The sequence below is a fragment of the Diabrotica virgifera genome, chromosome 4 (assembly GCF_917563875.1).
Source record: "Diabrotica virgifera virgifera chromosome 4, PGI_DIABVI_V3a".
Classification (NCBI taxonomy): domain Eukaryota; kingdom Metazoa; phylum Arthropoda; class Insecta; order Coleoptera; family Chrysomelidae; genus Diabrotica; species Diabrotica virgifera.
In genome coordinates, this window is record NC_065446.1 from 112,129,085 (window position 1) to 112,156,965 (window position 27,881).

General features: G+C 32.4%; 1 protein-coding gene across 1 annotated transcript in view; it reads right to left on the reverse strand.

Moving 5' to 3' along the window:
- Positions 1–2,742: 2,742 nt before the first annotated feature.
- LOC114334285 (serine protease snake) overlaps positions 2,743–27,881 on the reverse strand; it is a 39,540-nt gene continuing 14,401 nt past the window's right edge. The window contains exons 2-7 of the mRNA XM_028284326.2: positions 24,524–24,553; positions 24,357–24,469; positions 22,478–22,587; positions 17,475–17,704; positions 10,473–10,657; positions 2,743–3,074 (exon numbers count right to left, since the gene is read on the reverse strand). Coding sequence (XP_028140127.1) covers positions 2,892–3,074; positions 10,473–10,657; positions 17,475–17,704; positions 22,478–22,587; positions 24,357–24,469; positions 24,524–24,553 — 851 coding nt within the window. The 3' untranslated portion in view covers positions 2,743–2,891. The remainder of the gene's footprint in view (positions 3,075–10,472; positions 10,658–17,474; positions 17,705–22,477; positions 22,588–24,356; positions 24,470–24,523; positions 24,554–27,881) is intronic.

Below are 27,881 nucleotides of genomic sequence, written 5' to 3' on the forward strand. Positions count from 1 at the left end.
GTTGTGTTAGGAGAAATGTATGAGTATATGCAACGGAGAGCCCGCTTCTTTTGATTATTTGGCCTAAATTTTGGTAGTTGGCAATATAGAACATTTAGTTGAAATGTAATCTCATATTTTTTTTTTGTTTTTGTTGCTTGTCACGATTTCTTACGAAAGAAAGAGATCTCATTAATAAACGAAACTATGTGGTTCATTATTGTCTACATTAATGAGTGAATTTTTAGTTATTTTGGTTAGTAGGAGAGAGAAAAAAAACCATTTCGAGTTTTTTTACACGGTTTTTGGGTAAGTTGTTACGGTTCAAAGGTCTTTTTCTCAAAGTTCTTGTATAATTCATAATGAATATCAAATCTTGATAAGATGTATAACAAGTTGTATAACTATTAGGCCTATTTAACGTTAAAATAGTAACGGAAATAGTACATACCTACATTTTATTTTCCATCCATCCATCCAATGGCACTACAGCCCAAATCGAGCCTTGGCCTCCTTCAACAAGCTTCTCCAATCATTTCGATTTACCGCTGTTCTTTTCCATGAACGCGTTCCCAGGAAGTTCCTGGCGTCCTCATCGACTTCGTCTTGCCATCTCTTTTTAGGTCTTCCAACAGGTCTTCTTCCCTGCATTCTGGCATTCATCAACTTTCTGGGGATTCTATTCTCATGCATGCGGACCACGTGCCCTGCCCACCCTAATCTCTGCAGTTTAGTGTATTGTGCTAGAGTTGGTTCGCTATATTGCTCGTATATTTCTCTATTATACCTAATTCGCCAGTTGTTATTTTCACTTATTGGGCCGAGTATCCTACGTAATACTTTTCTTTCAAACACATAATGCATTGGCAGATTTCTGTGTCACCACCCATGTTTCGCAGCCATAACTTACTATGGGCCTGATTATTGTTTTATATAGGTACCCGGAGTTTTGTTTGCCGGTGTACGTCTCGCGATTTGAATATGTGGCCCATCGCGAAATGGGCTTTATTTTCCAGCACAAGCCTTCTATTTATTTCCGGTTCTTCTTCATTGCTTGCAACCAGATCCATTCCTAGGTACGTGAGTCTATTCACATGTTCTATATCGTCAATAAAGTGTTGTTGTGCCGGTCTATTTGATCTGGTTTGTATGAGTAGTTTTGTTTTATTTGTATTTATTGCTAGCCCTACTGCTTCTGCACTCTGTTTTAACTCAACGTAGGTTTCTTCCGCTCCATTCATTGTTCTGCTCATTATGTTTATATCATGTGCGTATGCTGCTAATTGGGTAGTTACTCTTAACTCTTAAAAAAATGCTGTTTATAATGTATTTTGAATAACATTACAATAGTAAATGCTATTGGCAGAATTTAAGAATTCCCAAGTAATAACAGACCATTATTCGATCAACGTTTTTCCCAAGAATATATATTATCTTATAAATAAATGAATGCAGCGGAAAAAACCTACGTTGAGTTGAAACATTTTATTTTGATTAGGCCAATTTCAAGGTTTCTGTCAGGTGCGAAATAGATAATTAATTTTAGAGCTGGTCTTCGTTGATTGCTCGAAGTAAAAGCATGGTTTTTTAAGTAAACCGATCAGCCTTCGATCAAAAAGTGCATATATTATCACATGTTATACTTTGGATTATTCTAAAGATTACTTCAGTTTATGGAACATCGTATGGACTTAGTTTTCTGATTCCTTGTTGGATGTGGATTATAGAATCTAGTTTCTGTGAAAGCATTCGTTAGCCATATTTTTTTGTACGAAGAAAAAACCACGTGTTGCCACGGCATAGATCTTCCAGAATTTGGTATAGAGTATAGAGGCTGTGAATTATATTTTAAATATTAGTTGGAGAACTTTGTCCGCTGAAGTCACATATTTATTCCGATTTGATGTTTGCTGAAATGCAGTATCAGGTTGTTGTTGGATGCAACTGTTTCTATTGGTTGTTTGTAAGAATGTTGATGGTTTGAAAACGTTCAATTTCGGGAACTAAAGGTTAGTGAAATTATTTACATCAATACTTTCGCATTGCAAAGACTATTCTTTTGTTTTTTTTTGAGAGACACTTCAATATCTTACTAGTCTATTTGTTCCTAAGATAGGTAATATTTTATTTCTTCATTAAAGTCATGTCAAAATTATTTAAACAGTTTTATTTTAAAATAATGTAAAGAGCTCTTAGGGACTTTATGTACTTTAGTTGAAACCTGTTCTAGGTGACTTTTTATCAAGGTTTTTCTCTTTCAGTTAAAACATTGTAACTATATTATATATTGATATTTGATAAACAATATTTGTTTTGGTAATAAATTTATATGTATTTACTCTTTAATTTATAAGTCTCATATATTTTTGCTGGCGCCCTCTTGTTAGATATTCCTAAAATCTACTTTGAATAAATCATTTTAGGCCAGACTAAAATGATTCCTTCTTGTGTTTTCTAACCCACCCCAGAGAAGTCTCAAATCTTTATGGCCTGGCCTTTATTTGTTTCTATTTTATTTAAATTAATTATAGCTGTTACAGAGAAAGCGTATTTCTTGGTAACAAAACCTACCATAAGGCATATAAATGAGGCAAATAAAAGTCAGTAATTAGAAATATGATAGTTGTGTCAAAAATAGCACAGCCATGGAGGCATGAATGGTCAGAAAAAAAAAAGGATAGGCTACCAAGATTGTATTGGTAAACAAAAGAGTAAGGAACAGCGTTCTCTCAGAAGAGAGAAGTTGAGAAAAAAGAAGAAGTGTTGTGTCTTAAAAAAAGTTTAATGTATATTAAAAGTTCAAAAGTTGGTCTTAAATATTACACTGTTCTCAAATAAAACCTTTCTTCTAAGTTTATTTATCTATCGCTTTTGATTTTTATCGTTCACGACAAAATTTCAAAATTTTTCATTTATTTTTGAGCCCAGACAATTTCCTCAATCCATGGGATATAATGGGACACCCTGGTAAATACTGAAGATTTTTCAGTAACTCCACAAGGTACTCCAAATGAAGAAATTCCTACTGCGTCATATATACAATTTGTTCCGTATTCGTCTCTACGGAAAATTTGTAAAGGACCTCCAGATTCGCCCTAAAAATACATTCCGAGAATAAAACTGAAGCACTACAGCACTACTGTCTAGGTCCGGACAAAAATAATCCCAGGACAAATAATCCCAGACTAAAAATCCCCACAAATTATCCCTGGAGAAAAAATCACCATAAAAATTCCCCAACAATAATCCCACAAATCCCCGGACAAATAATCGCCACAATTTTTTTGGGCAAATGTCCCCACAAAAAATTCCCAAGAAATATTTGCTGCCGAATAGTCGTCTAAAAGTTTTCCCGTGAATGCAATCGATGCAAATGTTTTTCAGCCTCAGTGCATGAGAGTTACAGCAATTGCCATGAAACCGTTTTTCGGCCCGAAAATAATAATTGTCCTTCACATAACATTTCGAATATTTGTACTAATGGTAGTGGCATTTTCTGGCCGCTGATCACAGTTTAAAGAAGAAGAATAAGAAAAAAGAAGATATTAGGATTCTTGACACGTGACGTGCACACATCACTGTTTTTTTCTGTGCGCTGCTGATCACACGCGTGTTCGAAATAATTTTATAAAAATTGTTAAAAAGCGTTTAAAATGCCAAAAAGGTGTGCTTGTCCACACCGGAGAATTTTCATACCGAAAAGGTGTGACATCAAAGAGTGGTTGTTTATCCCGAAAGCGGCGGAAATATGAAGAGTTGCAACAGAAATTGGTAAAGTTGAGAGAGGAAATGGATGAAAAGGACTCAGGTATTTATATTATGATATTTATTTTGATTTGCTTATGGTAGTTAAATTAAATTTAGCGTGAATAAATAGAGCTATATTTGTTAATTATTTACAAAGTGACAATCTTAATCAAATTCAAACACGGAGTCTTTTATTTTGTTGTTATCAATATATTTTTCTGTTGCCATAGTACCTGTTTTTTCGCCATCTTCCTGTTCGAATATAAAACAGGCACTATGTTGCCGGACTGCACGGGTTTTCCTGATAATGTTTATTTCGTAGAAAATGTGTTAACATAAATTACATGCAAAAACGTCACATTTTGCAAAAAAAAAATTATACTGTTTGTCTCATTAAAGGTGCCTTAAGGTAGCCCAAAGTAATACAGACTAAATAATTAAGGATATAACAATAAATCAGAGGATACTTTTAAGTTGCCCAGAAAATCTTTATGATTATTTGACCTGCTTCTAGTTCTCAGAGGCACTTTATAGTAGCCCAGAAGTATAGAATGGAATATATTTTTATTTAACTAATTTTACACATTTTACTTCGAATTTACATCACAAGAATAGCAAGTTACTTGTACAAAATTTGTGTTTGGCTTGTCTTCAAACAATAATACTAGGGGAGCGGGTATTTTTTAATAGCCCAGAAAATCTTTATGATTTATTTGAGATGCTCCTATTTCTCAGAGGCACTTTATAGTGGCCCAGAAGTATAGTATGGAATATATTTTTATTTAACTAATATTACACATTTTACTTCGAATTTACATCACAAGAATAGCAAGTTACTTACACAAAATTTGTGTTTGGCTTGTCTTCAAACAATAATACTAGAGAAGCGGGTATTTTTTAATAGCCCAGAAAATCTTTATGATTTATTTGAGATGCTCCTATTTCTCAGAGGTATTTTATAGTAGCACAGAAATTTAAAATAGAATACATAATATTTATTTAAATATTTGTTTGTACATTTTACCTTGATTTCACTTTTCAAGCGTAGCAAGTTTACTTACACTAATTTTTTATTTGTTTTTGTCAAAATATTAAAAATAATATTACAGAAACCATTGTGGAGGTGCATAGCCCATCAGTTTCACTAAATAATACAGAAAATGAGATCCAATGCAATTTGAGCATAACTGAAGATTAGCATATTTGGAGCATAACTGAAGCATAATTGAAGATTTTAGGGCAAGTGAAGATCTACAACCAGCAGTACTTATTGAGGAGTCACAACAACAGACAGAAGATTTTTTCATTGGAGAGGTACCTACACAAAAAGAATCTATTTCTCTAAATATGATTAACTTAATTGGGGAAGACCCATTAAAAACTAACCTTAATGCTTCTGAAATGTTGCCAGATGTAGCAAAAAGGCTAAACTATTCCCTTTCCAAAGGCTTAGACAAAAGTATTGTGGGTAAACTTACAGAAAAATTCTTACCTGCTACAAACTGCGAAAGACTTTGCCCACCTCAGTTGAATTCTGAGATTTTATCTGCCATAAAAGATAAAAATAAAATTAGGGAAGATAAAGACTTGCAAACTATGCAAACAATTTTAGCTGCAAGTATTATGTCCCTTTATAAAGAGGTCGAATATCGAAACAATTGCCAATTACATAAACTTCAATATAGAAGTGTTTTATAAGATGTCCTTGCACAGAAGATTTTTGCTCAGTTCTTCATTAAATTTAAAATTTAAAAAATTATTAGACGAGCAACCTATAGATAAATATTTATTTGGGGAGAATTTGATTGAAATGTTGAAAGAAAGCAAAGATACAAGATCAGCAGCTTTTCAAGTCAGCTCTATAATGAAGCCACAAAAAGCCACTTTTTATCCGAAGACCGCGCCACAACGCCAAGCTGTTTTTTCCACTGAGCATCCAACAAGAGTACTTCCAGAATCTTACAACTTCAATCAACAGAGTTTAAACTTCAATCCAGCCTCGAACAGACCAAGATTTCGACAAAGCCAGTACCCAAATCATCCTCAACCAACATCGAGATACAAACAGACGAGCAGACAACAGCATCAAAACCCAACCAGAACAACCAGGAGGTCATACTAAAGGTAAATAAAAAATCAGCAGAAAATGTGGCTAATTATTTTAAAAACCGGAAAAAGATTACTTCAGACAACAAAGTTTTAAGTTGGGTCCAAGGTTTTAATATTTTATTTAAAACAACACCGTCTCAAGAGAGAGCACCAAAAGTTTTTCATAGACCCAAATGAGTCGTATGATTTAGCTATAAAGCAATTACTAGATAAGGGAGCTATTTCTTCTTCTTAGCATACAAGAGAGCAATTCCTTTCTTCATATTGTCTAGTGCCCAAAAAGGACGGAAGTCATAGATTTGTTTTAAATTTAAAACAGTTAAATTGCTTTATAGAAGCCCCACATTTCAAGTTGGAAGACTATAGGTCAGTTCTCAAGCTCATTTTTCAAGGGTTGTTTTATGGCAAAAGTAGATTTACAAGATGCCTATTTTGCTATTCCTCTTCATGAAAATTAAAAAAAAAAAATATTTAAAATTGGAGTACAAAAATATTCTATATCATTTCAACTTCTTACCATTTGGTTTGAATATCTCGCCTTTTATATTTACGAAAACCTTAAAACCAGCCTTAAACAATCTAAGAACAAGAGGCTTTACTTCTGTCATTTTTTTAGATGACACTTTACTGATTTCAAAATCATATTAAGAATTTAAGGAAAATATTGTTGAAACTTTTTCTGTTTTCCGCCTGGGATTTGCTATAAATAAAAAAAAAAGTATACTTTCACCCACAAAAATTATAACTTTTCTTGGTTTTACGTTTGATTCTAATAAAATGATATATTTTGCACCTGCTGACAAAAAAAAAAAAGAAAAAATAATTAATAGTATTCAGACCATCAAAAATAAAAGTACATGTACGATAAGATTATTTGCAGTTTTAATCGGTCAGTTGGTAGCAGTTTGTCTTTCAGTTAAATATGGAAAATTATACTTAAAAAATTTAGAAAAAGAAAAGTGGCTTGCTCCTTCTAAAACTAATAGTTTTAACACAAAAATGACCATACCTAAATACTTGTGATTTCAATTGGTGGTTATATAACATACCAATTAGTGAACAAAATATAAAAGAATCTGATTATGTACTTGAAATATTTTGTGATGCATCTCTTTTAGCATGGGGAGCATGCTGTAATGATAATAAAACTCATAGTTTTTGGAGTTATGGACAGCGAGAACTACATATAAATGTACTTGAGCTATTGGCAGCATATAATGACTTGAAATCCTTTCCCAAGGAATATAGGAATTGTAATATTTTGCTAAGAATAGATAACACAACAGCTGTATCTTGTATTAACAAGATGGGGAGTGTGCAATACTCTAATCTAATCTTAACAACATTTGCAGAGAAATTTGACAATACTGTGAAAATAGAAATTTAAAAATATTTGCATCTTATATCAGTACAAAAGAAAATATTATTGCCGATTCAGAGTCAAGATTTTGAAAATAGGAACAGAGTATTCTTTAAGTGATAATTGTGTTAATATAATTTTTAAACAGCTTCATATTCCAGAAATCGTTTATTTGCCACATAACTTAACAAAAAATGTACAAGGTATGTATCTTGGAAACCTGACCCCGAATCGGAGAAAGTTGATGCCTTCACTCTAAATTGGCATGGATTAAAATTTTATGCTTTTCTACTCCACCTTTTGCTATTATTCCAAGAGTTTTAGAAAAAATCATATGTGACAAAGCAGTAGGAATTGTGGTAGTAGCAGAATGGCCAAATCAGCCTTGGTAACCAACCTTGGATATCAGGCAAAAAGATAATTTTAGGACCTGGTAAAAATTTAATTTTGCAGCCTTTTAGTCTTCCATATCCGGGACACCAACATCTTACCCTGACTATCGCATGTTTGTCAGGCAAGCTTTTTTAAGAAATGGTATTCCTGAGCATTCCATCACAATTATGATTGCATCTATTACAACAAAAACACTAAATTTATATGATACAGTTTTCAAGAGATGGTGGAGGTATAGTATAGAAAAAATATGGACCCTTTTGCTTATGAATTATCAAATATTATTAATTTTATTAAATATATCGTAGATCGGGATTATACATACAGCTCTATAAACATTCATAGAGCTGCATTGGCATTGATAATACATATACCATAAAATCATAAAAATCTGTTTATAAAAAATTTTACAAAGGTATATATACCAAATATCAATTTACTTGAGACCCTCAACCAGTATTATTTTATTTAGAAACATTATTTCCTCTCACAGGTCTTTCCTTGAAAGAACTTACTTACAAACTTGTAATGTTAATTGCTCTGACTACAGCTCACAGGTTGCAAACCCTATCCCTAATAAAAATTCAAAATATTTTCATGGATCAAGATAAAATTGCGATTATGATACCAGATAGGATAAAGACTTCTTCTAAAAATAAAAATCAACCTATTTTAAGATTTCTCTATTTTAAAGAAAAACCACAGTTGTGTGTAGCATCGACTTTATGTCACTATTTAGAGATTTCTAAAATCATTCGTCCTCAATCAGAGGACAAGTTGTTTATAACAATAAAAAAAACATAGAAAGCAGCATTTACGAAGACTTTGAGTATATGGCTAAAAGATGTTTTAAAATTATGTAACATAGACACCAATATTTTTAAAGAGTGTAGTGTTAGACAAGCATCTAAGTCAGCAGGAGCTAGAGCTGCATTAAATATAGAAACTATTAGAAAGACGGCGGGATTGACAGAAAATTTTCAAGTATTTAATATTTTTTATAATAAACCTCTAGCAAAAGATTACGGACTCTTTGCAAAAACTATATTGTCTGTTTAGTCCATGTATGCTTCTGCGTTTGTTTATTGTTTGTTATACGTTTGTAATTATATGTTTATGTTATTATTATTGCATAAGAACATTAATGTTCTTATTATTTACAAACATTACTCTTAATTGTTCTAATACATTCTCTCTTTTTTTTTTGTAAAGTTCCTAAAAAAAATGTAAAGTTTCGATTTTTGGATTGCAATGTAGTTTTGTTTAATTATCGCACAATATTGCTTAATCTTTCAACAGCCTACCATTAGTACAAATGTTCGAAATGTTATGTGAAGGACAATTAATTGATTGGTTGACTTACCTGTTAAGGAAGGACAATCATAATTGTCCGATCTTACATTTCGAACATTTGTACGCTCCCTCCCTTTGATTCTTTCGAACCCACCCGTTTTTGTGCGATCAAAATAAAAAAAAAAAAAAACAGTGATGTGTGCACGTCACGTGTCAAGAAGCCTAATATCTTCTTTTTTCTTATTCTTCTTCTTTAAACTGTGATCAGCGGCCAGAAAATACCACTACCATTAGTACAAATGTTCGAAATGTAAGATAGGACAATTATGATTGTCCTTCCTTAACAGGTAAGTCAACCAATCAATTAATTATCAATTAAAACTAAGCATGAATTGTAATTTCGATTACAAAATTTCGAATTCCAATTGTGAGTTTTTTAAAAATCGTGGAAGATATGGGGAATGAGCTAACGCTGTGGGAATCATGTTGTAATTATTCACTTAAATCTTTTGCTCACTCTGTTTTGAATAACTCTGTTTAAAACATTGCCTATTCGTGATGATAACTGCTGGTAATGCAAAAAAACTTGTTATTTTTTGTAAATTTAACTTCAAAAATATTTAGTCGTCATCATCATCAATGGCGTTCTATCTCTTCGAGGGTCAGACAGGGTATAACCAGAACAAAGCATCGCGAAGAAAGTTATACAAAGATTATACTTTTCGATTATTTTGACTATTTTGGTGCTTTTTGGAACAAATTTATGGGCATTACAATTCAATATCCGGTTTTAAAACTTTAAAAAATTATCCAAAAATCAAAATAGCCATAGCTGCTCGTGGAGAGGACAGGTGGGAGAAGGTCTGTAGGACGGCCTAGAAAAGGGTACAAAGATGCAGTCAGAGAAGATCTAGAGAAAATGGGAGTGAGACAATGGGAAATAGTGGCACACTTCAATAAACATGGAAGGCAATAGTAAACGCGACAAAGACTCTCGAAGAGTTGTAACGCCATTGATGATGACTAAATATATTTGACGTTAAATTTACAAAAAAAAAATTTTACATTACAATCAAGATTATAATTTTTAGGACCAGCAGTTATCATAGTAGTATACCAGTAGTCATCATGAATAAGCAATATTTTGAACAGAGTTATTTAAAGCAGAGTGTGCAAAAGATTTAAGCCAATCATTACATGATTCTCACAGCGTTAGCTCAATCCCCACATCTTCCATGATTTTTGAAAAACTTTCAATTGAAATTCGAGATTTGGCAATAAAAATTACAATTCATGCTTAGTTTTAATTGTTTATCATTATTTTCGGGCCGAAAAGCGGATTAATGACGATTGCTATAACAACTGTCAAATTTGAAATGAGGCTAAAAATATTTGTGTCGCTTGCATTTTGCATTCACAGGAAAACTTTTAGATAACTATTCGGCAGCAAATATTTCTTGTTGCATTTTGTCCGAGTTTTTTGTGGGGATATTTTTTCAAAAAAAATTTGTAGGAATTACTTGTCCGTAATTTTTTCTGGGGATTTTTGTCCTGGGATTACTAATTTGTCCTAGCTTCCTACTGTCAGTACCTGACATCCGTCAGTTTGGTTTCCTCCAGCACACACCAGTTTATCTTTTATAATGCCTTGTGGTAAAGCTCGTGTTTTGTGTTGACCGCTAAAGCTCTTATTGCAACTTTCGTTACTGTCAAAGTTCACTATAATCTTAACCATGTGAGTTGGTCTGTCCTCTAAATAACTTGTTGCACCCCAACCTAAAAAAGAAAGAATCAGTAGTAAAATTTTATCAATCAACAATAAACATCAATTACGGTACAATAAACTAAAATAAACAAATTAACCCTTAACCACTGACATCAGAGCCGGATTTAAGCCTGTGGAGGCCCCTGGGCAGAATTGGTGTGGGGGCCCTGCCTCCTACCATTAAAAAAATATTGATATACTTTTATAAATATAATTCTAATAATAAAAAGTACAAGAGTTGTAACTTGTTACAGTTACATTTTAAAAATAATAGGATGTATGGTTAAAGTCCGGGAACTTTTCGAGATATTTTAATTGAAAATTTCTTGATTATGTGGGACATAAACTGCATTTAGACATCGTGGCCAATGCTCATTGTAGATAGATGAGTCAAACACTCTTGGCCCATCATAGACCGAAGTCGATTTTTAATTAACTTAAATTTTAAGAATGATCTCTAACCACTGCAGTTAGTTAGCATCAGAACTAAATATTAACAGAGTGTCACCTCAACATTTCGAAACATTCATATTATTTTTTTTGCAGTTGGTACATTTGAAATTCTTTGCTTATATTTGATGAGCTGATTTCCTCTTTAAATGAATTGAAGAATCTTACAAACTGTACCAGATGGACACATAGGCTTTCATCTAAATCATTGCTATAAATGTTGGTAAGCTTTAGTGAGTGAGCTTCAATATCATTCAGAGCTGAATTTTAAAATTTTCCAAAATGATATAAAAATCCAAAATTGGAATGGATGGAATCATATGCAGAAAGCCTCTGACTTAGACGTAATCTATAATAGCGATAAAATTTTGAGTTCTAAACTTCCCCGATGTTCTCATATCTTTCGAAATTGTCACGTCTTGACTGTAAAATTTGTATAAGTGATCTAAGTGCTGCCACTCCTGAATTAAGGTCATTATTTGGATCTTAAACAATACGACTTGTGTTGTTTGTCCTCCCTGATATCCTCTCTGTTTCCAGTAAACACATTCGATTATAGGTACAACAAACCATTTGCAATGTGTTTTAAATTGTTGCTCATAGTCTTCCTAAATTTTGGATAATGCTCCTTTAATCTGATTTTAACCTTTAACTAGTTCTTTTGCGGCATTACCTCCATGACCGTCTAGTAGCATTTGCTCTTTTAAGAACAATAATATTTTGGCACGATCTGTGTTGCTGTCGCTTTAAGACGCAGCTTTTAAATATTCTGTTAAGTTGTATCTATATGTAGAAGAAGTGAAAAATACATATAGCTAGTTCCTCTAAGAAATTAAAGAATGCGGTGCTATGCTAATGCATGATAACACTCAGTTGCAGCTTTTGAAACTAAATTTAGAGAGTGGGCGACACAAGGACTGGAATCCACAACTCCAAGATATTAAGGTACGTATCCATACTTGGGTGCTCCGTGTTCGGTGTAGCAACTCCACATAGTGGATACGTTGGTGATCGCCAACCAGTGATTTAACCGGTTTGCTGTTTATATGTAGGCGAGCGCATGCCGTATCCATTTAAGCAGCTACACCGAGCACGGAGCACTCACGTATGGATATGTACCTTTTTGTTCTATAATTTCAGCCTGAACACCATTGTATTTTTCACTGATAACTGACGCATTAACGTAGGACGGTCTCCTGCAGTTTTTCAGATCGATATCATGTTCTTGCAAAAATGTCATTAGATAATTAAATACGTCTTCTGCTTTATGATGGCGATTTGGCAAAAATATGGTAAACCTTTCAACAGGAGTGAAACTTTCTATGTAACGAAATATCACAGTTAATTGATTTGTATGAACTGAATAATATTTTGACTTCTTAATCCTTGAAACTACTTCATTTAATACGTTTTGACCCATCAGATGTACAATTTCCTCACAAATGGTTAATGAAAAATATTTGACATGTCCGCTTCCAGGATTTGAATATATATTTATTAAAATATGGTGCTTCAAAAATTGATCATATTCAGCTAATAAGTGGAGTATGTTCAAATAATTTTCATTTTGTCATGAACTCGACAACTCCTTTTCGCTGCGAAATACTAAATCTCGTTCACAAATAAACTTTAAAACACTAAAATTAGTCTTTGAGTTACGATTTTCCAATAATTATTTATTTCTTCGGCCTGTTTTGCTACTTCAGTATCAATACGCCCAATTCTTTCGTGTGCTTTAGACATTTCGTGATCCATAAGCCTACTATCTGCATCTGCATGTTTCCTATCACAAAATTCTCTTCTCATCACTTGATAGGAATTTACAAACGAAGCAATACACTCACCCGGTGGAAGGTCAAAAACATAACAATGAACAATGCAATATTATCACTCCTACGCTCCTTCATTTTATACTTGTCATACATTGTTCCTGTGTCTCCTGCCAATATCTGTTTAAATGAACCTCTTATGTTTGGGACTTTGTCGGGGCCCCCGAAATGTGGGGGCCCGGGCAACTGCCCAGCCTGCCCTCCCTTAAATCCGGCCCTGATTTATGCCAAAATATCACCTTCGTTCGATTATAGTTACAGTGTATTCCGAACAAATATGCTTCATAAAAACGCTTTATAACAAATTAAATGAAACATATTATTGTGTATTTCTTTAAGTTAACATTAATAGAAATCTTTAAATATTATTTCTACGCGTATATAATAAAATATGCCTAGCGGCAGTAACGCCAGTGTACTCGGCAGAGTGATTCTAAAAAAGAACACACCTACCGCCTAAATATTTCGTGTTGGTATCATGTGACGTCTCGGCCTATGACGTGGATGACGTGGAACGGTAAGCAAATTAGATGGAGTATAGTAACGTGTGGCCTAACTTTTACACGCATACCTATTGTGGCAAATGTATCATATTTTTCAAAATTTTGGAATGCATTTAAATCGTAGAACAATTTTAACTTTTGATTTTAATACAGATTTTAATTCTCTACAAGTATTCTCTCATGACTTTTGATGTAAAATAATTAGGGAAGCAGGAATTCAACAATTTAGAATTTTACATTGAGCTTCCTGTGCCCCTTTTTACGATTCACCACCCGGTATAAGATAAAATGTGTACTATTTTTCTTATTATTTCATAATAACACAAATAATACACATATATACACAATAACACATAATAAATGATCGAAAATCATTTAAAAATATGGGATTGTGTGTTGTTGTGACGTAAAGTCAAAAATATAAGTCTCCCCACCACCGTCGGTCAAGGCAACCGTAATAAAGTCTAAGCCAAGCCGCACACCTAAGAAACATGAAACGAAAAACATGAAATATGAAACGAAAAACATGTTTCATGAAACTAAACACTGCTAAACAAATCTCAAAGTCCGCCTACCAATGAAACGAGTGTGATTCATGCTCATGACACATTTCTATTTTCGGAGAGTTTTATAACTGGCCGGACGTATATTTGTTTAGCACTGTTTTATTTCCATGAAACGTAATTTACGTTTCATGTTTCTTTGATGTGCGGCCTGCCTAATATAACCGTGAGTTGAGTTGACGTTTCTATGTCGGAAGAAAATAAAATATTTAAAGAAGGCTTGTGACGTCACAATGACGATTTTGAGGTCGGATATCTCGAAGATGGTTAGAGATAGCGAAATTCCGTTTTCAGATTTGGATTCAGGAGGACAAAACTACATAGGAATCCATCTCTAAGTGGTCTCTAAATATTGTAGAAGCGGCACGCACGAATGAAAGGACTTTGCGAATTTATAAACGAAAAGTTTTCGTTGAAGTTTTATTGTTTGGCTTCACTAATAAGAACTGATTGTACCAACATATTAATTTGTATTTATAATGTATGTATAATTTGTATCTATAATATTGTAAACGTTTCCCGTGCCAACGGCCAGTAGCTGTCGAGACACGTTATTTACAAATAAGAAAAAATACCTGATCGGGGTTTAACTGGTCACAGCCTGATTTCATGAAATTAAGATTCGACGTTTGCCTAACTAAATTAGTCTCTCCTAGGTTTGACTAGTCAAAGGCCGAATTGACAATTGATTATGCAGGAAATTATGCAGGATTATGCTCCAATGTACGGATGTATCGGGTGTCCCAAGAAGAATGTCTCTCGGTCATATCTCAGGAACCGTTTATAGTACAGCTTTGAGAAAAAAATATCTACAACAAAAGTTGGTTCGAGAAAAGCCTGGAAATTATTTTCATAATTGTAGGTCCACCGCTAGAGGGCGTAATTGAATATCAAAAATTAAAAAATCAAAATTTTACAAAATTTACCTAATGAAAGGTTATTGGAAATCCAATCATCGTATTCTTCATAAAATTCTGCGCATATTTGATTTCACAAGTTTAAGTCTACCTTTGAAAATAAGAGGTGGGGGTGAGTGGGAACCTTCTTATCAAAAAAAGGCTGTAAATCCGGTTCTGCTAAATCGAGTTTTGCATACTTGGTCTTGTTGAAAACAGCTCCTTTTCATCAATGTAAGTGTCTTATTTTCGAAATAGCCTAATGAGTATTATGCAATCTAGGAGGCGTAATTTAATTATTTTCAGTAATCTAGTTTTCTTTGGAAAATATTAAATACAACTACGCATTTTTAATCTTGTATTAGAAAATTAGACCAAATTAGAAACATAATACCGAAAACCGCAAGTCGATACCTTTTTTCTATCTCGAGATATCTTAAGAAATGTGTAAATTTTAAACAAAACTGTTACTGTCACAGGTAAACGAGGTTAAGGAAAGGTGGTGTGCTATGGAAAAAACAAATAAACATTTTCCAAATGTAAACGTATATAATTAATTAAAACAACAATATGAAAACATCACTATAAAATATAACAAAGAAATAAAAGCCAGTACTTACTTAGTCTTAGCGACTACTTAAATGTTCAAATTGTTGCCCATCATTTTCGATGCAAGCATTTACTCTTTTAAAAGTAGATTGAATAGCAACAGATTTAACTATTTTAGACTTTTATTTGTAGGAACCGTTTAAAGATTTTTTTGCCGCTAGACCCACTACTCGAGAAAACATTATCTAGAATCTAGAGAATACGAAACGCCATTCAAAGCATTGTGAAAGCAGACATTGAGCCTGCTGTTCAATCTACTCTTGAAAGAGTAAATGCTTGCATCAAAAATTATGGGCAACAATTTGAACATTTAGGTCGTCACTAAGTAAGTCTTTTTTTTCCAACAAAGGCTAAATGCTTGGTTATAACAGCAGATCTAATAAGGTGTAAATTAGAGCTGGAGGGTCAAATAATAGAACAAGTCATGGAGTTTAAATATCTAGGCATCACACTATGCAGCTACGGAAAGATCGAAACAGAAGTGGAAGATCAGGTGAATAAAGCAAACTTAGCCGCAGGTTGCCTGAATGAAACAATATGGAGAAATACTTAAAAACATCAGAGAAGAAGTGAAAGGCAGAATTTACAAAACAGTCATCAGACCAAGTATGACATACGCGGCAGAAACACGACCTGATACAGAAAGGACAAAAAGAATGCTAGAAACAGCAGAGATGAAAACATTGCGAAAAATCGATGGTAAGACACTGTGGGATAGAGCTAGAAGTGCAGATTTACGAAGGAGATGCAAGGTGGACAACATTAATAACTGGGTGAAAAGCAGAAGAGTAGAATGGAATGACCACATAAGCCGAATGATAGCAAATAGAGTAGTAAGGACGGCGAGAGACGGTTCCCCAATAGGAAGACGATCAGTGGGAAGACCACGAAAAAGATGGAATGACAACTTACTGGAGGCACATTGAAAAACAGACAGAGTAATGTCTATATAAAAAGAAGAAGAAGAAGAAGAAGAAGAAGAAGAAGAAGAAGAAGGAGAAGAAGACTAAGTAAGTACCTAGTTGCTTTTATTTCTTTGTTATATTTTATAGTGTTTTTTTTTCATATTGTTTATTTTAATTAATTGTATACGTTTAGATCTGGAAAATGCTGTAGTTTTCATAAGCTACGTTTACCGGTGACATTAACAGTTGTTTAAAATTTACACTTTCTTAGGATATCTCGAGATAGAAAAAAGGTATCTACATGCGGTTTTCGGTGTTATGTTGCTAATTTGGTCTAATTTTGTAATACAGGATTAAAAATGCATACTTGTATTTAGTATTCTCTTAAGATAACTAGGTTTCCGAAAATAATTCAATAACGCCTACTAGCTGGCTTATTACTTATTAGGCTATTTCGATATAAGACTCTTACATTGACGAAAAGGAGCTATTTCAACAAGACCAAATATGCAAAATTCGATTTAGCAGAACCGAACTTACAGCCATTTTTTTATACGAAGGTTCCCACTCACCCCCACACTTATTTGCAAAGGTAGACTTAAACTTGTGAAATCAAATATGCTCAAAATTTTATGAAGAATACGATGATTGGATTTCCAGTGCCCTTTCATTAGGTAAATTTTTTAAAATTTCGATTTTTAATTTTTGATATTACGCCCTCTAGCGGTAGACCTACAATTATGAAAATAATTTCCAGGCTTTTTTCGAGGCAACTTTTGTTCATGAGATATGGTTCATTAGATATGGCCGAGAGCCATTCTTATTGGGACACCCGGTACATCAAATGAAATTTTCAGAGCAGCTGTCTCTAAAGTCCGAGTAGCTATAAGGATTGCCGACCTCGGTGGCGTAAATGGCACTTAAAGAAGAAGATGTTCTACAATTATATTTTAGTTATTTTGGTTCAAGTTTGAAAATGGGTAATTAATAAATTCATATCAGAGATGATTGTAAAAACACTAACAACTTCATGGTTATAATCATAACGTAAGACTATAAGTATAGTGACTTACCTGAGTGAATACCTTTTACATCTGGATTTTCTTCGCTGGTGTGTAAACATATTGGATTAACGAACTTATTAAATACAAAATCTTCTTTAATTTTAAGAAGAGCTATATCGTTGTATTTCACTGGTGGCTTATACTCAGGATGAACTATGATAGACTCAATTGTTCTTATCTGCGCTTTTGACAGGTCCGCTTGATCTGTTACTCCAGCTCTTACTATTTCAGGTGGGCTACTAAAATTAAATTACCATTTGATTTTCAGATTTCTCTTCGACAGAGAACGATGTTATGAATAGCGTTTTATGCCGACAATACATATATACGTTTTACCCTTGTAAAAGACTATCTTTGGCACTCTTTACGCTGAGAAAATATATTAAAATAAAAACAGACGATATTTTTTTGCAATTCAAGGTCTACCATTGTTTTTTACGTATTTAAAGTTTCACTTTTCACAAACTCTACTTTCATTTTAACGTCGATGTGACATCTTTTATCTACGTAAAGAGTGCAAATGATAATTTTTTTCTAACAATACTAACAATACTAACAAATCAAAGTACAAAAAACTCGAAAAAGCACCACAAAGTTTTTTTATTAAAAAGATCAATAAAAATAGACGCGTTTCTGCTCAGCAAGAGCCATCATCAGCATATAAGAACAGGAACACAAACATCAAGAACTGCCTACAATATAATATTATAAAGAATTAAACATGGGAATTTTAGCATGTGGTGACAACGACCACCTCAGTTAAGAAATTTTCCAGAACAGAAAGGAGGAAAAATCAACTAGTTTAGAAGACAAATATTACTGCACAAACATTCTTTGGTTTTGCTGTTTAGCGATTTCTACATTGTATTATAAATAAAAAAGTAATTGTGTAAGGACATCTTCATGTGGATGCGAACATATCAGGTGTAAAGAGCCTTCCGGTGAAGTGTCAAATTAGAGTGCAATTTTGACAGTTTACCGTAATTTGACACTTCAACGGAAGGCTCTTTACACCTGATCTGTTCGCAAGATGGTTCCTCCACATGAAAATGTTCTTCCTTACAAAACTACTTTTTGATTTAAAATACAATGTAGAAATCGCTTAACAGCAAAACCAAAGAATGTTTTTGCAGTATTATTTGTCTTTTAAACTAGTTGATTCTTCCTCCTTCCTGTTCTGGTAAGTTTCTTAAGTGAGGTGGGCGTTGTCACCACATGCTAAAATTCTCATGTGTAATTCTTTATAATATTATATTGTAGGTGAGTTTTTGATGTTTGTGTTCCTGTACTTATATGATGATGATGGCTCTTGCTGAGCCAAAACGAGTCCATTTTTATTGATCTTTTTAATAAAAAAACTTTGTTGTACTTCATCGAGTTTTTGTAGTTTGTTACCTCGATACCACATTTGTGAAATATAGATACTTTCTTCAAATACTAACAAACGTAAATAAGTCCCAACCACTAAATCATATAGAATTGGAAATTATGACTCTTTAAATATTATTATGGATAAAGAGAAACGCTGAAATTATGAGCACGAAATAGCAAACAGGCTAGAAATAGGCAATTTACCTCGCTTCAACTTACTACCCATTTCAAGTGTTGATAATATTAGTAAATGGTATCAAAAAGAAAATTGGCAAACGTATTATCAAAACACGAGAACTGGAAGTAATTACAGACAAAATTTCCATTAAAAAGATGGCTTCATACTGTATCAAATCGCCATTTCATAAGGGTTATAACGTCCTATTAGAGGTAAGTAGGTACCCTCTATACTTACACTCAAAGTGGCTCGTCTGTAGTCGTTCATTTAAAACATCAGCCCTCTGATGGATGACCTATAGCCCGAACAGGGAACGCAAAACTTTACGAAAACCTCCAAAAAAATAAAGGAAGGATGAAAATTTGGGAATAGGTATTTGAAATTGTCTATTATTGTATAAGAAAAAGTTTACAATTCTACATCCCCGCCATTTTACAAAAATTGGAAAATACGGGGTGAAACTTTTTTTTCTTGGTGGTGAAAAAATATACGTTCAAAATAAGTCCGGAATTGGATAAAATGACTAATTCTATGTAACTTTTGTTCTATAGAGTTTTTTTTACTAAGTCAATACTTTTCGAGTTATTTGCGAGTGAATGTGTTCATTTTTAACAAAAAAAAAATAATGTTTTTGGACGGTTTTTCGGAGATAACTCAAAAAGTAAGTATTTTAGCGAAAAAAATATTCTTAGCAAAAATATAGCTTATAAAAAATTGAAAAAAATTGTGTATGCGTGAGGTCTGCAGACCCAGTAGGAGCCGAGTCAGAGTTGCAGCTAATGAAATGTAGGTTCTTCTTCGTCAAATTCCAAATCGAATATTTCAATGTGAAATAACAAAAAAACAAAGCACTTTTCGGGGAAAACTCATTTCAACTTTTTATAGTGTTTAAAAAAGGTTTATTTTTGTTTAAAAAAAAACTTCTAACCTTAAAAGTAAGTGTGTTACGCTCAAAATATTGTTGGTCTCTTTTATTTTTTGGTAAAAAAATATCGAAAATCACCCCTTAATTAGCTTCTCAAATAAAATTAATCGTTACCGCTTTACAAGTTACTTTACTTATGTATTGTTTATATTATCTATAAGTTTCATTGGTTCAAAGTGCTCAGTTTTGAAAAACATTGGGTTTAAAATAAAACATTTCTTTTTTATTTTGAAAAAATCGTAATTTTTTATGGAATTAAGTTAAAAACAATTAGGAATACCAAAAATCTCAAAGAGTAACAAAATTTACGTTTTGCTTTTCTGAATATTTTTGATTTTTTGTTTTCTTGTTAGACAAAAATTGGTTATGCTATGGCTGTTCAAAATTTGCCTAAATTCGTGATTAGTTACTCGTTGAGGTCATTTTAACTACCGCTTTTTCAAAACGAAGCACTTTGAACCGATGAAACTTACAGATCATAATATGAATAATACATAGACAAAGTAACTTTTGAAGTGGTAATGTTAAAATAATGTATACGTGATGCTAATTAGGGGTTGACTTTCGCGATTTTTTTACCAAAAATAAAAGGGACCAACAATATTTTGAGCGTAATTCACTTACTTTTAATATTACGTTTTAAAAAAAAAATAAAGCTTTTTTTGAACACTTAAAAAGTTAAAATGTATTTTCCCCTAAAATTGCTCCATTTTTGGGTTATTTTACATTGAAATATTCCATTTGGAATTTGACGAAGAAGAACCTACTTTTCATTAGCTGCAACTCTGCTTCTACTAGGTTTACAGACCTCATGTATACACCATTTTTTTCAATTTTTTATCTTCTATATTTTTGCTAAGAATATTTTTTTTTGCTAAAATACTTACTTTTTGAGTTATTTTCGAAAAACCGTCCAAAAACATGTTTTATTTTGTTAAACATGAACATATCCACTCGCAAATAACTCGAAAAGTATTGACTTAGTGAAAAAACTCTATAGAAAAAAAGTTGTTTAGAATTAGTCATTTTATCCAATTCCGGTCTTATTTTGAATGTATTTTTTTCATCTTCGAGAGGGGGGTATTCCCTCGATTTTTTTAAAATGAAGGGGATGTAGGATTATAAACTTTTTTTATATAATAATAGATAATTTCAACTACCTATTCCCAAATTTTCATCCTTTCTTTATTTTTTTGGAAACAGATTGTTCTTTGATCGGGCTACTACGTTAACTTTAACGTTCGCGTTAAAGTTAAGATAACTATGAGGGATATCTATCTTCATAACTATTTACGTAAATTTCGTGTGACGTATCCGCCACCCTTATGGTATGAGTTATTTCTTAATCGTTAAAAAAAGCAACATTTGAGTAACAAATTTTGAAGTAATAAAGAGAATCTTATGTAGAAATAGTACAAGTTAGAGTGAGTGCGAGAGATTGATCGCAACATGGCACAGGATTGACAGGATTGAAAGATAACCATAAAAGCAGCGTTGCCAGAGTTGGCACACTTGTACCAATTTGATACAATGAACAACCAAACTTTTGATGCTAAAGTATCTTAAAGTAAAAATCCCAAATTTTGTGATAAAAGAAATTTGCTTCAAATAATATTAAACGACGTTTTTTTTAAGTTTCTGTGCAAAATGTGTTGGTTCAGTACATTTTGTGTCACTATTCCAGTCATTCCATTGCATTTACAAAAATTTCTCTGGCAACACTGCATATGTGTAGGTATAGTTCTATGTTTATAAATTTCAATTATATCTCGATTTGATTTTTGTATGATTTTTAAAATTATATTACCCTTCGATTCTTAAATTATAAGACTTTCTTTCCATTTTTAAGTATTGTTTTAATCTTATTATTACCTATGTGCTTTTAATTGTTATTCGAGGTCTATTTTTTTTGATATTTTTAGTTTTGTACTGCTTTGATATTTGATATTAAATTAATAACAAGCGGCACAAAATCCTAGAACAACCTGCAGCAGCGTTCTTCGTTGAATATTCACTTGATTTCTATCTACAAACAAGTCAAAAGATGAACCTAACTTTACACATCCTTACATAACTAGAAAGTTATTTCATAACTTGAGGTTTAACGTCGCGTTATAAAGTGACAGTTGATATATCAGGTAACTCAAGAACTGTCAAGAAATAACGCAAGTTAAATATGATACATCACAGCAATTCGAGGATTATAACTTACTACAGGATAACTTTACGTTAAATTTAACGTGAGTGATTCATCACAGGGCTGAATGATTTGCTGAAATTGAACACCGGTGTCAGACACTAAGTGTCTTAGTCTGAAATAGTACTAAAACTCACTAAGTGCAGTTTTTTGAGATTTTGACATTTTCCTTAATTTGTACTCAATAGGGTACTGCCCAGCCGTGGAAATATCACTAAGTGCTTAAAACTTAATTGTTGAGGTAATTTATGGTTCAATTTTCTAATCGCATTATTGTAAATTAAATAACTTTTTCGAAACTATTACAGCTTACATGTTTAATATTAATATGCTGTACTTACTTTCCACGTGGTCTAGCACCATGAGCTACAGTCAGAACGTAATTTTTACTAATTATAAAACCACTAACAAGCCACTCAGTTCCATTATCGCCTTTGTAACCGACCTGTACCTAAAATATTTAAATTACAAATAATATACCTAGTTGGACGTTGCTAGTTAAAAAACAAATATACCAAAACAAAATTGAGAAACACGTTTCACCAGTAAAAAGTGAACAAAAAGGATGATAAGAGAGATGTCAAAAGAAAATGTAAAAATATTTTTACATCCATGAACATGTGTTAAGGCGCAGATATCATCTGTAAAAGGCAAAAACATTGAATAATACTAGAGTGGTATATAGCAAGGATATGCTCAGTAAACAAAAAAAGGGGACAAAATGAAATGTGAAAACTATAGAAGCATCGATTTGGTAGAAGCAGTCTACAAATTCTCGATAAAAATTATAAGGAAAAAGCTAAATAGAAAAGATATTGGGCGAGTATCAGGCAGGATTTAGAAACATTAGGTTGACCAAAAGACCAAATATTTCTGCTAAAAGAGATCCAGACTGCGTGCTATAAACATAAAACAAGAAGAAATGGATAAGGAAAAGACAAAATACACGGTACTGGGGAAAATATATAAAAAGTAAGATAATTTCACATTTATGATAGAAGGAACAAAACACATGCCTGTTGAACAGAGGTTCAGAATTTAATTAGCTGGGAACAAAATTAGAGCAAAAATACATGGAAAAGGGAAGATAAAGGCAAAATAATATAAGAAAACAAAAATTGTTAAGCATTGCAATCAGTAATGAAATCCAAAATATGGCCCAAGAAAAAAAATTTAATCTATAAAACAGTTATCAGCTACATAGGCATGCGAAACATAGGTGCTTAAAAAAATCGGAAAAATACCTTTCAGAAAGATGTAAGAGGAAAATACAAAGATCAATATATGGAGGTGTGAAAATAGATGGTCAGTGGAGAAGGAGTTTTAAAATAAATTTAAATAACTATATAATGAACCAAAAACAACAACGGTAACCAAAGCACTGAGAATATGACGATTACGAAAGGTAAGAATGCCGAAAATAGTACTCTTACTAAAATGAAAATATTGTAAGAATTTTAAATGTGAAAATAAAATAAAAATTTTATTTTTAATTCAGCTGCAATGCGAAGGCAAAATAATCTTACTTTTCAATTAGAATACGGAGCGCAGTCCAGTCATCTGAATCGCGATTTTCGGCTCTTATTGGAGACTCATCGGATCATCGGAGAGAACGTAGGCTTGTTCTCCAAATCTGAAAATCGCGATTCAGAGGACTGGACTGCGCTCCGTATTCTAATTGAAAAGTAAGATTGTTTTGCCTTCGCATTGCAGCTGAATTAAAAATAAAATTTTTATTTTATTTTTATATTGGTCTTTACTCCTCCGAGTAACTAGGTCCATTTTCTGTTGGAATTTACCAGCCGAACAGACGGGATCGTGAATTGTAAGTTTTCTTAATTCCCTCTTGTCTTCTTCGCTTCAGCATCCATTTGACTTGAAAATTTTAGAAGCCTTGGAGGTGTTACCAAGGAAATGGACCAATAAGTTTTCAATTTAAAAATCTTTTAGTAATATTTTAATATTTTCTAAATATTATTAATAATGCTATTAGGACCGAAAACTTCATTTTTTAATCTTAAATGTGTTTTACAGAAATAAATAACGTAAATAGTAATTTTAATGGAAAATTAAACTTGAATTGATAAATTGATGAAAAAAGATGAAATACCGAGTACTATTTATTCTCTTAACATATTTTTTGGGAATATATCATTTACCACACATACATTCATTTCCAAAAATATACACGATAAACAGGTCTATAAATAATGTATTTACCATATGAGGAAATTCTCCTATTTCTGCTAATTGGCCACGAGATATTAAGGGGGTAAAAAGTGGAATAGGACAATTATTATTCTTCTTGGCATTCTCTGTGTAGATTTTACACACTGAAAATAGAAAGTATTATGATAAAAAGGTTTTTTTAAGTTATGTATACTTACTTTCGTTAGCTTTAGCCCCTGGAGATGAATCTAAAATAAATAAAATATATATTTATTAGTAAAGTTAAAGATGGTGTTTGCTTGTTATCGATTCAGAGAAATCCACAATCTCTGGATAGCTGTTTCTGCCTTATGGGCTTCCTCTGAAGCAAAAACCAGCTAGCCCATCTATTTAAGGGAAATTTCAAAAATTACTGAAATCGCCATTGGGACGCCATTCAGCGATATCTCTTAAACACACTGAAAATTCTCAGATGCAGAATTTACCATTATTATAATAAAAAGTAAAATGGTAAATACTAATTTAAATCTGAAACTATTCTTGTTGGAAGTTCTTCCTGGTACATCCCTAATCTGCGACTTTTAAAATTTATAAGACAGCAGACGACGAATATAGAAAACAAAAAGGAATCTACTATATGCAGTCACATTCCCTTTTCATTCGCGTAGGAAAAGGACAGAAAGAAACTTCCTTGTACTGAAATCTGAGCAAAGATAGAAAAGTAAAAGATGGTTTTTGCTTGTTTTCGATTCAGAGGGATGCACAATCCCTGGACAGCTGTTTCTGACTCGAAAACAAGCAAAAACCATCTTTTACTTTTCTATTTTTACTCAGATTTGAGTACTAGGAAGTTTCTTTCGGTCCTTTCCCTAGACGAATGAAAACGGAATATGACTGCATATAGTGGAGCCCTTTTTGTTTTCTATATTTGTCGCTTGCTGTCTTATAAATTGTAAAAGTCGCAGATTAAGGATGTATCAGAAAGAACTTCCAACAAGAAAAGTTTCAGATTGAAATAACTATTTACCATTTTAATTTTTATTATTATAATAGTGAATTCTGCATCTGTGATTTCCACTACATAAAAAGATGTTCTAGCTGGTTTTCGCTTCAGAGGTGTGTATTAGGGTGCATCGAAAAATAAAAGTTGGAAATGTTATATCTAATAGCGTGAAAAAGTTGCTAGTGTTATTTTTCTGCATATTAGTATTTTTATTGGAGTTATACTTCTTTACGGGCGTAATGACGGTGAATTTTTATATGGTAAAACATAGCGACCCGGCGCATGCGCATTATAACTTTGTTCTGATTGGATGTTCAAATGACATGACAAAAATTATTCAATATGGCAGCTGTGGCACAGCTGTGGGACTGTGGTTTGGTTATAATGTATGGTTGTTGCATTTTAAAATTTGTAGCAAGAGAAACAACAAACAAAAAGTTAGTTAATGGTTATACTGCCTTTTTAAATAGTTTTCATATTATATTTTTGGACTTATTTACATAGAAGAGATGATTGTTGCATGCCAATGTGAAAGCCCATCAAACTGTGACTAGTATGAGTGCCGCAGATCTCGCTTATTCAAAGCTAAAGAATCTTACACTGGTAACTGGTAAGTGTTTTATAAATAGTTGATCAAATTTTGTTATGATATTTGAACATAGCCACTTTGCACGATGCAAGTGATTGCGAAATTTATTAGTCGTTATACGGGCTCCGATACCTACCTATTTGAACCTACCAAAATACATAAGTAGTATTTAATACTTTTATTTACATAATTTGATTACCATCAAAATTTCTATCAATATTCACCTAAAAGATTGTTTTCTTACTCTATGTTTTGTTGTATTTTTTCAATTCTAAATCATTTCAATTCAAAATCAAAATAATTTGATTTACATAAGTTAAAAATGTCAAAAGTTTAATCCGTTTAGTTAGTCGATCTTCGCACATCATGAGAAACTGTCTCTGTGGCGAAGTTTTAATGCGAGTGAACCCCAATACAACGCAAATACCAGCCGCGTGGTAAGTTGGTTCGAATCCCAATAGAAACTTTTATTTTTTTATTTTTTTTATACATTTTATGATTGTAAGTATATTTATTATATAATTTTATTTTCAGAAAATACGTATTTAGTTAAAAATTTTTCCGACAATTAATGTTCAGAAATCATTTGTGGCATTTTTAATGTGTTTGTGTGTGTTTTATTCTTTTATTATTTTAATTTTTGGCACTGTTTTAATAAAAATGTTTGGGAAGTAGTAAGTATAAATTAGTTTAATATTTAAATAAAATATAAATAAAAAGTATATTAATTTCGTTTATAATCATATAATCATATAATAGAAGTATAACTTCTTACGTGCGTACAAAGTACACACACATTCTTTTTTTTTTTTTCTGAGCCAATTTTCTGCTCGCTCCCCAACCCCCTTCCCCCCCAACGATCTTGAATTTTATTAAATATCTGATTTTTATGGAATTTTAAATTTATATTATTTGGAATAAAATATGTGCTAACTCGATCTAAGATCAATTAAAGAAAACTTAAAATGTTGTCAATTAGAAATTTAAACAATATTTAAATTTTTATTTGTTTTTTTCAGTCTCCCCAACCTCTTTGAAATATCCCGCTTCGTGAGTCCGTGCGTGTAATTTTCGCTTATGTTTGGTGCGGTGCGTTACTTTGTTATTATTGTTGTTTGTAAATTAAAGATTTTTAAAATAGATAAACCAGGATCATGGGTAATAAAATCAAGATGTGCTGTGGACCGCCCCATTTTTGGGCAACCACCAAATATACCTTAAACATGTTTTACCAAAATACAAACAAGCGATGAAGTTTTGTGGTTGCAAGAGGATAAAAACTCAGCAAGAAAGAGCCAGAATTTTCTGGTATTGCCGAACATGTTGCAATTAAATTGAAGGAAATATGGAAAAAGCTTTAATTCGAATAATTTAACATACAAGAATTATTCAGCTTTTAAAAGCCTATCATGACAAATATAAATATGAAACTTATGAAACCATTTAAGAACAGGCAAAACAGTGAATTTTACAGAAATAAAATTCAATGCTTTAAGAACACAAGTAAAACTACACGTTTCGATCTTGCAGCATGCAAATATGACACTCTGATTAATTGTCTTTGTAGCAAATCTCAAAAAGTGCCTCTGGATGAGCGCGAATTTATATTAAATCAAAGAGCTCCCAGAAAAATGGTAATTAGCTCGATTGATAGGAAAAACAAAAACAAATATAATCAGAGAGAACAAAGGTACAAGAAGAAAGTTACCGACGCAAAGACAAAACTTTAGTTCAAGTAAAAAACAGTACCAAGTTTTATGATCAATCGATCGTGGAAGAACACATAACAATTGTGCATGAGGCAGGGTGCAAATATTTCGGATATGGGTATCCGCTGCTTGGTATATCAGAAAGTATCAAGTGCAGCTATTGAATGTGACGAAACAGTCGTAAATACTGGCGTTAAGGGTGATGTAACACGGCTGTTAGGAGAACATCTTAAAAAACCGCTTCAGTGGTTTGTATGTCTGCGACATTCAAATGA